General features: G+C 41.1%; 1 protein-coding gene across 3 annotated transcripts in view; it reads left to right on the forward strand.

The window, feature by feature from the left end:
- ANXA3 (annexin A3) overlaps positions 1-15,311 on the forward strand; it is a 69,324-nt gene that overhangs the window by 20,700 nt on the left and 33,313 nt on the right. For all 3 annotated transcript variants that reach the window (XM_067736349.1, XM_067736347.1, XM_067736346.1), the window contains 3 exons: positions 5,668-5,755; positions 9,801-9,895; positions 12,510-12,623. In XM_067736349.1, the coding sequence (XP_067592450.1) occupies positions 5,668-5,755; positions 9,801-9,895; positions 12,510-12,623 (297 nt within the window). The remainder of the gene's footprint in view (positions 1-5,667; positions 5,756-9,800; positions 9,896-12,509; positions 12,624-15,311) is intronic.

The following is a 15,311-nucleotide window of genomic DNA, read 5'->3' on the forward strand; positions in this document are numbered from 1 at the left end:
CTACTCCAGCTCAACACCCTCAATCTCAACACTGGAATGTTATCACATTCCAGTGCTCTGGCTCTGGGACTCCCCTGATGAAATCAGAACAGGAAAAGTTGGCAAGTGTGGGTATTTTCTCCTTTGAGTGAGCACAGGAAGAAATGCAGACATCTCCCTTGAACCTCTTAGATGATGCAGACAAAACCATAATGGCATTCTTGCTCCTGTCAGGCATCCCTGAGGCTGCCAGTCCCTGCTGTCCCCACGCCCTGCTTCTCTTTACTGGCCCCAGGTGGAGAGCGAGCCTGCAGTGGTGATGGGAGCCTTCTGTCTGCAGTGATCACTGCCAGCCTGAGGGAAAAGAAAACGACGCTACCCTTTGCCCTGCAGGACCTGAGTGGTTACCAAGCCTTTTCTCTGGCTTCTTCCCTGCTGTATGGTTTCCTGGAGCTGCTGTAACAAAGTACCACAAACTGGGTGGTTTAAAACCAGAGAAATTTATTGTCTCACTGTTCTGGATGCTAGAAACCTGAAATCAAGGTGTTGGCAGGCCATGTTCCTCTGAAACCTGTAGGGGATCCTTGCTCACCCCTTCCAGCTTCTGATTCTCTGGCAATCTTCGGTGCTTCTTTGCTTGAGGCTGCACAACTCCAATCTTTGCTTTCACCTTCCCTTCACAATTTCCCTGTATATCTCTGTCTTCACATGGCTGTCTACTAAGGACACCAATCATATTGGATTAGGGGCCCATCCTTAGTTAAGACCTCATCTTAACTAATTATATTTGCCAAAACCTTATATCCAAATAGGTCATATTCTGAAGTACTATGGGTTAGGACTTCAACATTTCTTGAGGGAGAGGGGTGGGCACAATTCAACCCGTGCCACCTGCCTCACTTGACCATATTTCATTTCAGGGCCTTTTAGAGTAGACTTTCTTTGATTTTGAATACCACTTTTTCTTGGAAAATTGAATAAGTTTTATATTTTCCAAGTTTTGATCCTTTTATTTATTTATTTATTTTCGGCGACTCCATTTTTCCTTTTATCCTAAATCCTCATGACCCAGCAGACTGTTTTGACACTGAGCAGAGAGTGATCATTTCTCCCTGGCTCTTCGAGAGTTCCTAAGTCCTGAAGGTTTATATGAGGCTCTGATTTGAAAGCTTAACTTTGGGACATGGCCTTTCCAGGGCTTTAGGAAGTGATACGGGATTTGGCTTTGCCTCACCTTCGAAACGTACCTGCAGCAGCTGCTATTCTTGCTCTGGAGTGTTTGGCTTTAAGTATGTTCCTCGTCAGCAGGATTGGCACCCTGTGTTTTTCTCTTTCATCCATTCTTCTGAATATAAATGTTTGACTTCTTGCAAACGCAGTGCGCTTTCATGAAGAAATAGAGACGACTGACTTTCCCGAGTCAAGGACAGACTGGCGTCTCTCAGGAGTAGTGGCAGACAGCTCCCCAGGCCTGGCTTGGCCACACCAGTGGCTTCAGTGTGTCATGGGCTATGACTGACGTCTGAAGGATAGTTTTAGAGGGTCAGGGAAAGTTAAATAGGCATGAAGAAGAAAGATGCATCCTAGCCTAGTCATTAGGAGCAAAGACTGACCAATTGCCGCCTGTGAGAACTTGGGCGACAGCTTAGTCGTCATCTGCAAATAGGATTCATTATATCTGCTTTATCAGTTCACTGTGAGGACTGAATGAGCTAATGCAGGAAACGTGCTTAGCAAATAGTGAGTAGCAGCAATTGTTATTAATATAAAGAGCTCCTGTTGTTTCCCCCCTTTATTTGGACATTCCTTGTGGTAAATTTATTTTCCAACTGGTTTCAGGATCCTGTTCCCTTTGGGGGCATCTGAAGGTCAAGTTTGAGAGAAGAAAAGCAACTAAATGTGTTTAAGGGATGTGGATGGAAATCTGATCAAACGTGATTAAAAATAAAAAGACTTTGCCAAGTATTGGGCTTCCCTGGTGGCGCAGTGGTTGAGAGTCCGCCTGCCGATGCAGGGGACACGGGTTCGTGCCCTGGTCCGGGAAGATCCCACATGCTGCGGAGCGGCTGGGCCTGTGAGCCATGGCCGCTGAGCCTGCGCGTCCGGAGCCTGTGCTCCAACGGGAGAGGCCACAACAGTGAGAGGCCCGCATACCGCAAAAAAAAAAAGACTTTGCCAAGTATTAATGTGATGTCCTGCACTAGCGCTGACACTTTGTTAGGGTAGTAGGGTTCATAGAAGTAAACTAAGTCAGGTATTGATTAGTAATTTAAATGTCAAAGAATTAAGCCTGCAATGGAGCAGGCGTTGCAAGCAGTTTGGTTTGGCTGTAAAAATGCCAACATTCCTGAAACAATGAGCTCATCATCAAATTCTTATTCCACGCCCACAAAAGAATCTATGACTTGTTTGCTTGATTTTTTGGTTTTCTGGGCAGCTAAGAACGAAATAGGGCAGTGATTCTCAAACACGTTAGTGCGTTGGAATCCTCTGGAGGGCTTGTGTAAACCCGGATCCTGAATCTTAGCCCCAGAGTTGTTGATGCAGTAAGACTGTGGTGGGGCCTGAGAATTTGCTTTCTAATAAGTTCCCCGGCAATGTTGACGCTGCTGATCCAGGAACCACACTTTGAGAACCACTAATATGGAATTTCCTGAGGCCTTATGATGTGGTGGAGACCTCAAGGCATTTTAGTTACAAGGAAGTGGGTTCAAATTCTGGGACTGTACTTAGTAGCAGAGTTATGTCAAGCAAATAATCTCTCTGAGATCCAGTTTCTTCCTTTTTTTTTTTTGTTTTTTTGGCGGTACGCGGGCCTCTCACTGTTGTGGCCTCTCCCGTTGAGGAGCACAGGCTCCGACGTGTAGGCTCAGCGGCCATGGCTCACGGGCCCAGCCGCTCCGCGGCATGTGGGATCTTCCCGGACCGGGGCACGAACCCGTGTCCCCTGCATCGGCAGGCGGACTCTCAACCACTGCACCACCAGGGAAGCCTGTCTTCCATTTTTAAATGGAAATAATAAAATCCCCCTCTTTAAGGTCATGGTAACAGTTGAATAAGATGTCTGTGAAGCACCTTGTTCACTGCGTGACATGTATTACTTTAAAAGATTCCATTAATTTCTTTTACTGTAAGTTGTTTTTCATAAGTCATATATTTATTTCTGAATGTTTTGGGCAATGAAGTCTATCAAATGAATATACTGCTCATTTAAATAACTGAAACACTTTGAAAGATTTCACTAAGATTCCATTTCAGAAGCCCTGTGCCATTTTTCACACAGGTGTGTGTGTGTGTATGTGTGTAGTTTTTTTTCCTTTTAATCAAACGAGTAGTTCCTCCCCATTAAATTCTTACTAGGTAGCAAGTTGCATAATGGATTGGGAATTTCATCCTTCTCTAGTTTTGTACATTGGAATTTCGGCATATTTTGATGTATAGGTAGCAGAGGGCAGTGAAAAGGTCACAGCTAGAATGGAAACCCTGAGTTTTCATAATTCATGGATAATTAGAGTCTGACTACAGTTTTGTCTTTTGTATTCAAAAGCAGCCATGGGAATATCTCCATGGCACAGAAGCACCAGGGAAGCTTCTAAAACATGTGCAGTCTGACACCTCATTTCTAAAGACCATGGTTCCATATGTCTAGGGCAGGGCCTGGTCATATGCATTTTAATCAACAAAAAATCAATCAACCGATCTAAGAAAGAAATGGAAAATTTTAATCGAGCCCAACTGAGGATTATGACCCAGGAAGAGCCTCTCAGAAAGCTCAGAGAGCTGTTCCACCCTCTAGAAGTCAAAGCACAGTTGTATAAGTTTTTTGAGACAGAGGGCTGTCCATTAAATGATGTATTATTGACAGTTCACACAATCCAGATCTGCAAGTACAAAGGGGTAGGTCGTGATCAAGAAGGAATGTTATCTTTTAAGGAGTTGTCTTGTTGGTGCTGGGAGAATGTTGCTGTTTATGGCTGAGCAGGTATTCCTGCCAATGGGGGAGGTTTGGTCAACACATAATGCAGATACACAGTGCACCGTAGAGGGGAGAGAGGAGGCCAAAGGGCAGAAAAAATGTTTATGTTTAAATTTTTCTTGTCTTGCCATAAAATATGAATTTTATTTCACAAAAGGGTCAGCCCAGGTGGTACCAAGACTACGTTTTAAGACAGACTAGGAATGGGCTGCAGTGTTCAGAACTGCTTTTAAATTCTGCTGCTTAACTAGCTATGTGGACTTGAGCAAATTCTCCAGTCTCCTTAAATCTTGGTGTCTTATACATGACATGGATCATTCTTATTCATTCATCGGTGCCGTTGTGCAGGTTATAGTTAATGTATAAAAGGTGCCACAGTGCTGGGCACAAAGCGCTCAAATGCTCCGATATTGTGATGGTTCTTCTAAAATGCCAGACAGGGAAGGTGGACAGATAAGATAAACACGAAAGTTCATAAATGAATAGAACTGAAAGGAAGTCAGTTGGCTGTGTGAATCCATAAAATATTTATTAAGCCTTGAAGAAAGAGAATTCTCCAAAGATCATGTTGAAGTGACTGATTTCTTACCGGTGGTTTAGATCAGGCACATTTACAATTAGTTCCTAACTTGTTATAATTACTGTTTTAGAATCAAAACTTTATTTTGGGTACTTTAAGGTGAAACAGTGTTGGAATGTACTGAAATAAATTGTTCAATCCAATCTATTGAATCAACAGACTATCATTTTTTTCTGTGCCAGAACATTAATTTTCCATTCACTTTAATGTGACAAGATAATGTCCTTTCATGAAAATATTAAACACTTCAGGAGAGCCTAAATGAAGCCATATTAACATAAGACAACAGAGCCAATATTACTCAGTAATAGGATAGAAACATCAGTTAGAAAGAAAACATTGTCACTGTAAAGACAGACTTTTATTCAGAGTTAGGAAGTACCATATAAGTACATGTTTACTTGGATTTTTCTCAATTTCTCTTAAGCAGTTTTAAGATATTTTATTCCTTCTGTAGGATGGTCTTTCTCAGCTTACTGACAAGTTTCTAGTTTATGTGCTTAAAATTAGTATCATGGCATTTTTTACTTCCATGCTATTCTTGAAGACCTATGTCAGTGGAGCTTTCAGAAGGGAATTTATCTGCCACAATTGTACATCCATTAAACAAAGCTTAAGAACAGACAGTCCTAATGGGGTTTTCATTTATGGATCCTTTGGTGTAGGTTTTCCCAAGGACAATGGTGAACATTAATTAAAACATCTTGAAGTCTATAAACTGCAGTTACTTCTAGGTGAGATACAGTGAAGAGCTTTGAAGTATCACTTGAAAAAAGAAGATGTAGGAAATTTCCACTTTCTCACTGCTTTCATGCAGATATCACTTTAAAGCAAATATTCTTCAGAATCACCGTGATTAACCCAATTCACTGCTCTAGAGAATGAATGTTTTATATTTTCAATTTGTTACACAAGAGAAGAAAAGGAGAGGTCTTACTATAAATGTGGTAGCTGTCATATTGCCTGCATATCTGGGGTGGGGAGACTCTCTTGAACCACTCCTGAAGTGATAAGAAGGTGTGCAAATTATGGGTTTGTTGTGTGTTTCCAGTAGGCATATGGGAGTATGCGTATGTAACATAAATAAAGATGTCACTGTGGACTAGTGGGACTGTCAGATATTTTCTTCTAGGTTGGACACCAAGGGACAATGAGAGATTATCCCAGCTTTAGCGCATCAGGGGATGCTGAAGCAATTCATAAGGCAATCAGAGGAATTGGTGAGTGATGCTTTACAATTCCTTTTTTAATGTTGAAGCACATCAGGAAGTTAAAGCTAAAAGCGCATGGGTTCAGGTTGCCCAAGTTGCCTTACTCAATTAGAGAAATTATAAGGTACTTTAAAAAAATTGTGAAATAACGTGGCAAAGTATAGGGAACCCAGTTTTATTATATCTTAATATTTGCCATGTTTACTTAATATTAAACACTACCATGACCATCACTGCTACCAACAACCATCATCATCATCATCATTATCACCATAAATCATTATAGATACAGTCCCTGACGATTCTGCCTGGATCTCATTCCCACCTCATTCCCTAGAGATAAACAGCATTCTAAATTAGAATTTATTCCCACGAAACTTTTAATTCTGTACTCCATATGTATGTACCTATTGTTGTGCATGGGCACAAACAGTATAACTTGAAATCCTACCTTATGTTTTCTTCTGCAACTTGTTTTTTTGTCCCTTAACATTACGTTTTTGAGATTTATCCATGTTGATATGTTTAGCTCTAGTTCATTAATTTTTAACTGCGGCATAGTTTATTATCACATTGTAAGATGGGAATAGTGAGTGAACACTTAAGTTGCCTACAGTTCTTTTCTATTACAATATAAAAATATTGCATTGAATAGTCATGCTTTTGTCTTGTTGTGCACATTTGCTAGCACCTCTCCAGAATATAATGGTTGAAATGTCTGGGTTGAAGGTAATGTTCATCTCCAGATTAACTAGAAATTTTGCCACACTGCTCTCTCAAATAAATATGCAAATTAGTATTCCTGCCAGCAATATATGAGACTTCCTCTTTCTCCGTATTCTCATCAGTACTTGCGGCAGTCATCCTATTCAGTTTTTCCAATTGAGTGGATCTAAAATTGTACCTCATTCTGTATCTGTTTCCTTCCTCCTCCCCATCCCCCATTATTGATGCAGTTAAGCATCCTTTCTTGTTTATTTTCTTCTTTTTCCATGAATTACACCTCCATATCTTTTATCCATTTTTCAGTTGGGTTGTCTTCTTTGTGCTTGGCAAGAAAAAATTTTTACTTTTTAATTTAAAATTTATTTTTTAAAATAAATTCTGGATACAAAACTTTTTAAAAAAATTACAAGCTATGAAAATACCTTCTCCAAGAATGTAATTTTCTTTTTTTTTTTTTTTTGCAATACGCGGGCCTCTCGCTGTTGTGGCCTCTCACGTTGCGGAGCACAGGCTCCGGCCGCGCAGGCTCAGCGGCCATCGCTCATGGGCCCAGCCGCTCTGCGGCATGTGGGATCTTCCCGGACCAGGGCACGAACCCGTGTCCCCTGCATCGGCAGGTGGACTCTCAACCACTGCGCCACCAGGGAAGACCTGTAATTTTCTTTTAATATTGGCTACAGTAACTTTTATCGCATAGAAGTTTTAAATTTTAGTGAAATTAAGTTTACCAATATTTTTTGTAATGATTTGTACTTATTGTGTCTTTTCTATGATGAGCTCATAAAGATATCCTCCTGTATTTTCTCCCCAAAATTTTGCAATCTTATTTTTCCCACTGAGATCTTTAATCTGCCTGGAATTAATGTTTGTGAATGGCATTTAAATCTAATTTTATTTTATCTCAAGTGGCTATGTAATTGTCCCAGTGCAATCAATTGAAGAGTTCATCCTTGCCACACTGATTTGTAATGCCACTGCTCTCCTATAAGTTTTGCTATTTTTCTGCTCTCTGTTACATTCCATTGGTCTGTTTGCCTCTCACTGTCTCAATATAACATTGTCATAATTACTATTATGACTATTACATAATTATTATTATTTTATAATGACACTTAGTGTCTAGTAAGGCAAGAGATTTTCTTGGCTTTGCCCTGTCCTATGAATTTGAGGGTCAGTTTGTAAAGTTCCATGAATTATACTATTAAGGTTCATAATAGTAATTATACTATTACTATCAGTGTAATATTATTGTATTTCTGCCTGTTTAGGTTTTTCTTTATTGCTATTTTTAAATGAAAGTTATTTCTTTCTCTATCTCTTTGATTGCCTATTTAAACACAGGGTTGAATAGACTTTTCCATGAAGTTAATGTCAATTTGAATGAATTAGTGGTCTTTAAATTCTATCGCTTGTCTTTCTTCCTTAACATTATGTTTCTTCACTAATTTACACATTTTGATTGGCAGGCCCGCTTTGAGAAGGAGGTTTTTGTTTGTAAGCACTACTCCCAACACCAAAACCAGGCGTCATGGTGGCATTTGCCTTAGGGACGTGTCAGATCCAGCCTCTGAACCATGAGACATCTTGGTTTAATTTCTGGTCTTGAGCATGTAGCACGTGCAGAAATAAGAGAGGAGAAATTGCCTGGCGTACAACCTACATGTAACTGTGGGTAGTTAGTTATATCTGGAGTCTAGTGGCAAAGGGTATAGAGATGCAGGGAAGGGGGTAGGAAATTAGAATATGAGGTGGGAGCTAGGTCCTAATTAACTGGTGCACAAGCTAAGGAGCTTAAACTTCATCCCGAAGGTTACGGAGAATCATTAGAATTTCAAAAAAGGAACTGACATGATCTGCTGCATTAAAAAAATTTACTTAGAAAAAAAATTTACTTAGGCAGTAATATACAGTATAAATTATAAGGGGGTCAAGTTAGGAGGCTGTTGAAGTTTCTAGGTAAAATATGATGAGTGCACCGTGGCAGAGAAGAGGACAAATCCAAGAGATGCAGGTGATTGTTACAATGTAAAAAGTAAGGAAAAGAAAGGAGTATAACTCCCAGGATCTTTGGTTGGATGACTGCATCTGTAGTGGTGTCATTGGTGAGGGAACATAGGATGAAAGACAAGTTAGAGAAGAAATAGAATGAATCCAACCTGGAGCAGCTGAGTTTGAGATACTTGTAGTTGGAGGTGTCTAGTTGTGCACCAACTCAGATACCTTTATAGGTCCAAGTTGATAATCAGACTCACAGGGCACAATGAGGGTTAATCTAACTCTGTTTTCTTAACTATGCAGAAGAATACAAGATCAAAGACCCCGTGGGGCAACATCTGTCACTAGGAGTCCCAGCAGCTAATCAAGTACACCGTTTCCTTTGCCCCGTCATTCATGTAGAGTGTGTACCACTGCCGTGGGTGTAAGGTGTGTGTGGGTCACCTCAACACAGGGAAGTTGAGCCTTGAATTCCAGTGGATCTTTTAGACCATTCTAGTCATGGAGGCCCAAGACAGAAGCCAGCTCACAGCCTCCAACCCAGGGGCAGTCCTCTACCACAAAGGAGCAGACACAACTTCTCACATTATCTTAATACTATAATTACCAAAAAAATAGTGACCTGGAGGTTGTTTTCAGGCAGGCCAGCATCAGCCCTTTACTTGTACTTACAACAGGTGGTTAAGTATATGGGTCTGAAATGCCTGAAAGAGGTGTGGACCACTGGTAGAAATAGATGTTCTGGATTAAGAGATTTGGGTTCAGATTCTTGCTGTGCCACTTAAAAGCTGCCTGACTTTGGCAAGCGAGGTAAGTTAGTGTCTTTATCTTTAGAACAGCTTAATCATACCTACTGCCCAGGGCCCTGTGAATATTAACTATGACAATGAATAAAAGGTGCCTAGTGTGTGGTAGGTTCTTGATAAATGTCAGTTCCTTTTTTTCTAGAGGAACAAAAATGACTTTTTATATCAAATATGGAGATAGAAAGATAAAAGGGGATAAGACAGTAACTGGACCTCAGAAGGATGAAAAAACCTACTTCCAAAGCAGTATGTTCTTTGTGCTACTTCTCTGTCTGATATACGGATAGGAATATTTGGGCAATGATGGTTTTCTTCCCCCTAAACTATCCAAATAAAGTTCATTTTCTTTTCCAAAGCCAAGCAATCAAAGAAATAATGATGCCAACCTGGTAAGACCTGGAAATTAAAAATTAAAATGCCTTCCTCTCTGCATTTGTTTCAGACCCTGAATCATTTTTCTTTTGTTCACAACAGATATTAAGCATATTTGAGTTGATGGTGAATACCATTATTTTCGTTTCATTTAGGAACCGATGAGAAAGCGCTCATTAGCATTCTGACTGAGAGGTCGAACGCACAGCGGCAGCTGATTGCTAAGGAATACCAAGCAGCATACGGAAGGGTAAGATTTCATTAACGTAACAGGCAGTAAAGGCCTAATCACTAATGGACCAAGGCTGCTCCCATATGATTATGCCCACGGATCTTTTGTTTCAGGCCAAGTGTAACAGAAAGTCCCCTATGTATCCGGTCAACAGCCTGGAATAGGAGTCCTGGGCTTTTCCCTGAACTGTCTGAGTGGCCTTGGACATGTTATTTGATCTTTCTGGGCCTCAGTTATCTTCACCTGTTGAATAAGGAGAGTTGCCTTGGATCAGTGGCTATAAACCGGGAAGGATTTTGCTTCCCAGGGGATATTTGACAATGTCTCCAGACATTTTGATTGTCACAACTGGTGGGAGGGGGGGGGATGTTTCTGGTATCTCGTGGGCAGAGGTCAGGGACGCTGCTAAACATCCTACAGTGCGCAAGACAGTCGCCCACAATAAAGAATTATCTGATCAATTACCTGATAAATCCTGTCTTAGATGATCTTTAATTTCTTTTCCAACTTTAATATGTTTATGTAATTATAGACTTTTTTTTTTAAAATTTGTTCGGCAGATGAATATTTCTTCAGTACCAGAAACTATACAAGAACTATTCAAGAACATTTTGTGTGTCTTTTCCAAGCAGTTTATTTGTTCAATAGTAAACTACTGTGTGTCAGGAGTAGGGTACTACTCTATGTCAGGAGATATTCTAGACATTGGAGATTCTCTGGAATAAAAAGCAGAGCCTCCTCTCTTCAATGGACCTAACATTCTATTAGAAAAATAATAAATATATAAATAAAACAAATTCAGATATTGGTAGGTGCTATGAAAGTATTAAAATGGATGATATGCTAGAGCATGACTGGTGAATGGCTCCTTTAGATCATGTGGTGAAGAAACGTCAGTGACAGGTTGTTACCTTACTCTCAACGAAGACTAAACAATACTCAGGCTTCTGCTCTGCTTGATCCGGGGAAGAGCATTTCAGACAGAATGTCCAGCAAATGCAAAAGCCCTGAGGCCAAAACAAGCTGGGAGTACTTAAGAAACAGGAAGAGTTCTAATATGGCAGGAGTATAGACAGTAAAGGGTGACAGAAGGAAGAGATGAGGTTGAAGAGAGGCTTAGAACATGCCGGACCTTGGGGTCTTGGTGCGGAGTTTAGATTTTATTCTAAGAACAATAGGGAACAGTTGGAGGTTTGTAAGAAAGGAAATACTATAACCTAATTTATATTTTTTGAAGATTATTTTAGCTTCTGTGGCTGATGAACTGTGTAGGGGAAAGGGTGGAAACACAAACCAGTCAGGCTATTGGGTCCAGAACTGAGAGTGTGTAGTGACCATCCAAGGCAGCTGACGCATCACCTTACAGTGTTCTCCAAGCCCCTGGGCTCCATTAAGACACCCTTCTCTGTGTTCCCTTTATTAGATACTTAACATATTATGTGGAAATTTAACTTTGACTATTTCCATTTTTCTCATTAGGAAGTAATGTCCTAGGGGTAAGGATTGTGTCTGACTCACCAATTAAGTGCCTAACACAGAGCAGGTGCCCCGTAAACTTTTGTCAACTTAACTGAATTGCCAAGCTTCTGGACTGTACTCATGTACAGGGATTGTGAGTGATCCATTGGCCTTTCAGGATTTCCAAAATATGGAGGAAGGATGGAGCTGAAGGGTGACAACCATGTCTCACAGTGGGACAGAATGAGAGCATGTGAAGTAAGATTCAGTTGGAAAGTCTTGGGTTGAGGACAGATAGGGGTGGAATTTAGCACTTGGAGAGGAAACACCCCATGATGACTACAGTGGCTCTGCTCCATCCCATTTGTTTTGGCAGGAGCATGCCCCTGCTGGGCCCCCAAGTGTCATGGAAGATGTTGGTTTGTACCCACATTGTCATAGCAGTCTGGGAGGCTTCCAGCCTCTGTTTCAGGGCTGAAAATTAATCAAGAGCAGGAAATATAATTATTCAATAACACTCCTTTGGATATTAAAAATGGAAACCATGTTACCTGCCTTCAAGCAGGGGAGATGGCCCGTACTTATGTAATGTATGAAAACACTGCTGAAGGACAGCATCAATAAGTAAGGTCCCCCTATTACCACATTTTGGGTTTCCCCTGTTGTTGTTGCCAGAAAACTGCTTTTGATGCTTCCTAGTTCCATGCTCTTACCAGAGGCAAATGACCAAGCACTGTCTTCCCTCCCCTTTTCCCTTCAAAACTCTTTGGCAGTTACCGAGAAGCAAGGCTGGATTAGAGCACCTCCCAGTGAAGCTGGGTGTGAATTACAGGGTTCCTCCTCCCCTTCCTCTTCCCTCACCCCAACCCAAGCATTGAGAGCATCAAGGGCCTGGGAAATGCATTTTAATACACAGTTCCTATCTGTGGCCCTCAGAGAACCTTTTTCACTGGCTTCCCTTCAGAAAACCGTCTATAAAACAGAACATTTTGGAAGTGATCATAAAATGCAGACTAATATCCATAGAAATATTTTCACCATTTCTGTTTATCTCCTGTGGATGGGCATGTTTTTGTCTGAATTCATACATTCGTGTTTGTCTTTCACTAGGTGACTTTGGAGGAAGAGAAAGGAGAAGTATTTCATACTTTTCTCTTCGGGTTTTTAATTTTAGGAACTGAAAGATGACTTGAAGGGTGATCTCTCTGGCCACTTCAAGTGTCTCATGGTGGCCCTCGTGACCCCACCGGCAGTGTTTGATGCGAAACAGCTGAAGAAATCCATGAAGGTATGAGACCTACACAAGCTGTTTCTGCCCAGCACTTGATTAACAGAAAGAGTGACTTTCTTCTGGTGCACACTTGAGATATGGGTGTAAAGGTGATGGATTTGGAGATTCTGTGCTCTCCAATTAGTACAACAGCCCTGAAATGGGAAGCAGTTGTGGAACCTTAAGCCCACATGTTCCTGGCCTGAAAGGATATGGTCAGAGCCTAATTTTGTTTGTTTTTTTTGACCTGAGGTGTCAAATTCTTTATTTTGTTGTTATTGAGTCAATGGCACCATCATTAACCCCATTGTTTAGGTCAAAAACCTAGAACTATCCTTGATCCCTTGCCTTCTCTCACACTTCAAAGCTCCCAAATCTATCAACAAGCCCATTACCTCCACTCCATAATCCATCAAAAATGTGTGCATGTCCCTCCTTCCAGATCCATTGCTTTCATTTTCGTTCAACCACTATCATCTCTTGACTGGACCATGTCAGTATCCCCGGAACTGGTCCCTTTGCCTCTATTTTTGCCCTCCTCAAATCCATTCACCACAGAATAGCCAAAATTATTTGTATAAAGTTACTTTTAGAATCAGATTATACTATTCACCTGCATAAATCTCCAATGGTTTTGACTACTGAACATCCAAACTCCTTATCATGACCTTCATCACCCAACAGAGTCTGGCTCCTGTCTATCTCTACGGCTTTTTAAAATTCTATCTGTATCAGTCAGACTTCCCCGGAGAAGCAGAACCAGTAGGCAGGAGGTATAGAGTAAGAGACTGATTTCAAGGAATTGGTTACACGATTATCCAGCTTGCTAGGCAAATCTGAAATCTGTAGGGCAGGCTGTTAGGAAGGGCAGGCTGGAACCCTTAGCACAAGCTGGAGCTCCTGCCCACAGGTAGAATGTCTGCTTTTTCAGAGAAGCCTCAGCTCTGCTCTTAATTAAGGCTTTTTGACTGAATTAGGCTCACGTAGAATATCTAAGGTACTCACCCTTACTTAAAGTCAATTGATAATGGACTTTAGCTACAAAATACCTTCAGAGAAACACTGGATTACTGTTTGATTGAATAACTGAGGACTGTAGCCTGGCCAGATGGACACATAAAGATGATCGTCACACCCTCTCCTCCACTGCCGGCCACCCCAATTCAGTGCTGTAGCTGTACTGGCCTTCTCGCTGCTCCTTGGACATTCTCAGCTTATTCCTATCTTGAGGTCTTTATATGTGACGTTCTTTCCCTCAGGAATGATTTTCTTCCAGATATTTTCTAATAATTCACTCAGTTTAATTTTTTAAATTGCTATCTATTACTGTCTAAAATTATCTTGTTAATTTTTTGGTATTCTACATATTTATATTTTACGTATTTGGTGTTTTGTTGATTTATGTGTTTTTTTTTCCAATCCAATTAAAAGGCAGACCTCCATCATATCAGGGAACCTCATCCCTCAAGGAACCTCCTCTCTTCCTAGAGGAAAGCCTGCAATGAGATAGGTGCTCAACATATTTGTTGACAGGAAGGAGGGAAAGGAAGGAGTCCAGGTCTGAAGCAAGGCTCTGCCTTCCCATCAGAGTTATTTTCTTTTCTGTGGAAGAGATGTGGGCACCCAAGAAGCAGATGGCAAGATGGAATTAAATGTACAAGAGATTTATTGGGGGAAATCCTTGTGAAGGATAAAGAAGAGACAGAGCAGGGTAGGTGGGGTGAAACTTCTGACTGCAATACAGGTCTGACACCTGTGAAAGGAGAGAGGGACAGAAGGAGGCTCAGATAGGAAGAGCCTCAGTCTGTAGTGCTGCTGTAAGAAAGCCACAGCAAGCTGATGGGGAGCCCCTGAGCCAAGTGTGCCCTTTGGAGGGTCCTACATGGGGCAGGAATGGCCCAGCTCCTGTTCCCCTTCCATGCGCAGTCATGGCTGAGAGCAGCCTGGAGAGAGCATGACCTTAGTGTGAGCTGTGTGACAGAACCAAAGGTGTGGCAGTTGGAGGCTGCCAACTAACTACATTCTTGGCGGTATATTCTCTAGACATGAAATCTCAGCAGTGCATTTCTATGGCTGCCACATGGGGGACAGTTTAGCAGGTGAAATGATAAGAGTTAGATTCGCCAGCAAGGATTAGAAATGTTTCCCCTTCTATGTAAAAGAATTCCAAAGGAAGCAACCCAGAGCTGGGTATCATGGAACCATCATTATCAGACCTTCAGTCTTGAGGTTCTGCCATCTTCAGCCTGTAGATTCCGCTTCTTGGCTAGATGGCAGCTCAGCATCCAGCCATTATATCTTTATTGCAGTCAACTGGAAAGAGTAGGAGACAAAGACGTGTTCATCCTTTCTCTTTAAGGACTCTCTGAAATTGGACGTGATGCTTCACATATATTCCGTCAATCAGAATTTAGTTATATGGATAAACCTAGCTCTAAGGGAAGCTGAAAAATATGGTCTTTATTTGCTTAGCTTTGTGCTAAGTTAAAAAATGGGGGTTCTATGACTAATCAAGGAAGATAAAAGAGATACTGGATCTTCGCAGTTTTGCCCTAAACCTAAAACTGCTCTAAAATAAATCAGGGAAAAAAATAATAATAAAAAAATAAAATAAAATAAATCAGGAGCTTGGGATTAACATACACACATTACAATATAAAGATAGATAACCAGCAAGGACCCACTCTATAACACAGGGAACTCTAC

This window comes from Pseudorca crassidens, chromosome 4, assembly GCF_039906515.1.
Source record: "Pseudorca crassidens isolate mPseCra1 chromosome 4, mPseCra1.hap1, whole genome shotgun sequence".
In the NCBI taxonomy this organism is placed as follows: Eukaryota; Metazoa; Chordata; class Mammalia; order Artiodactyla; family Delphinidae; genus Pseudorca; species Pseudorca crassidens.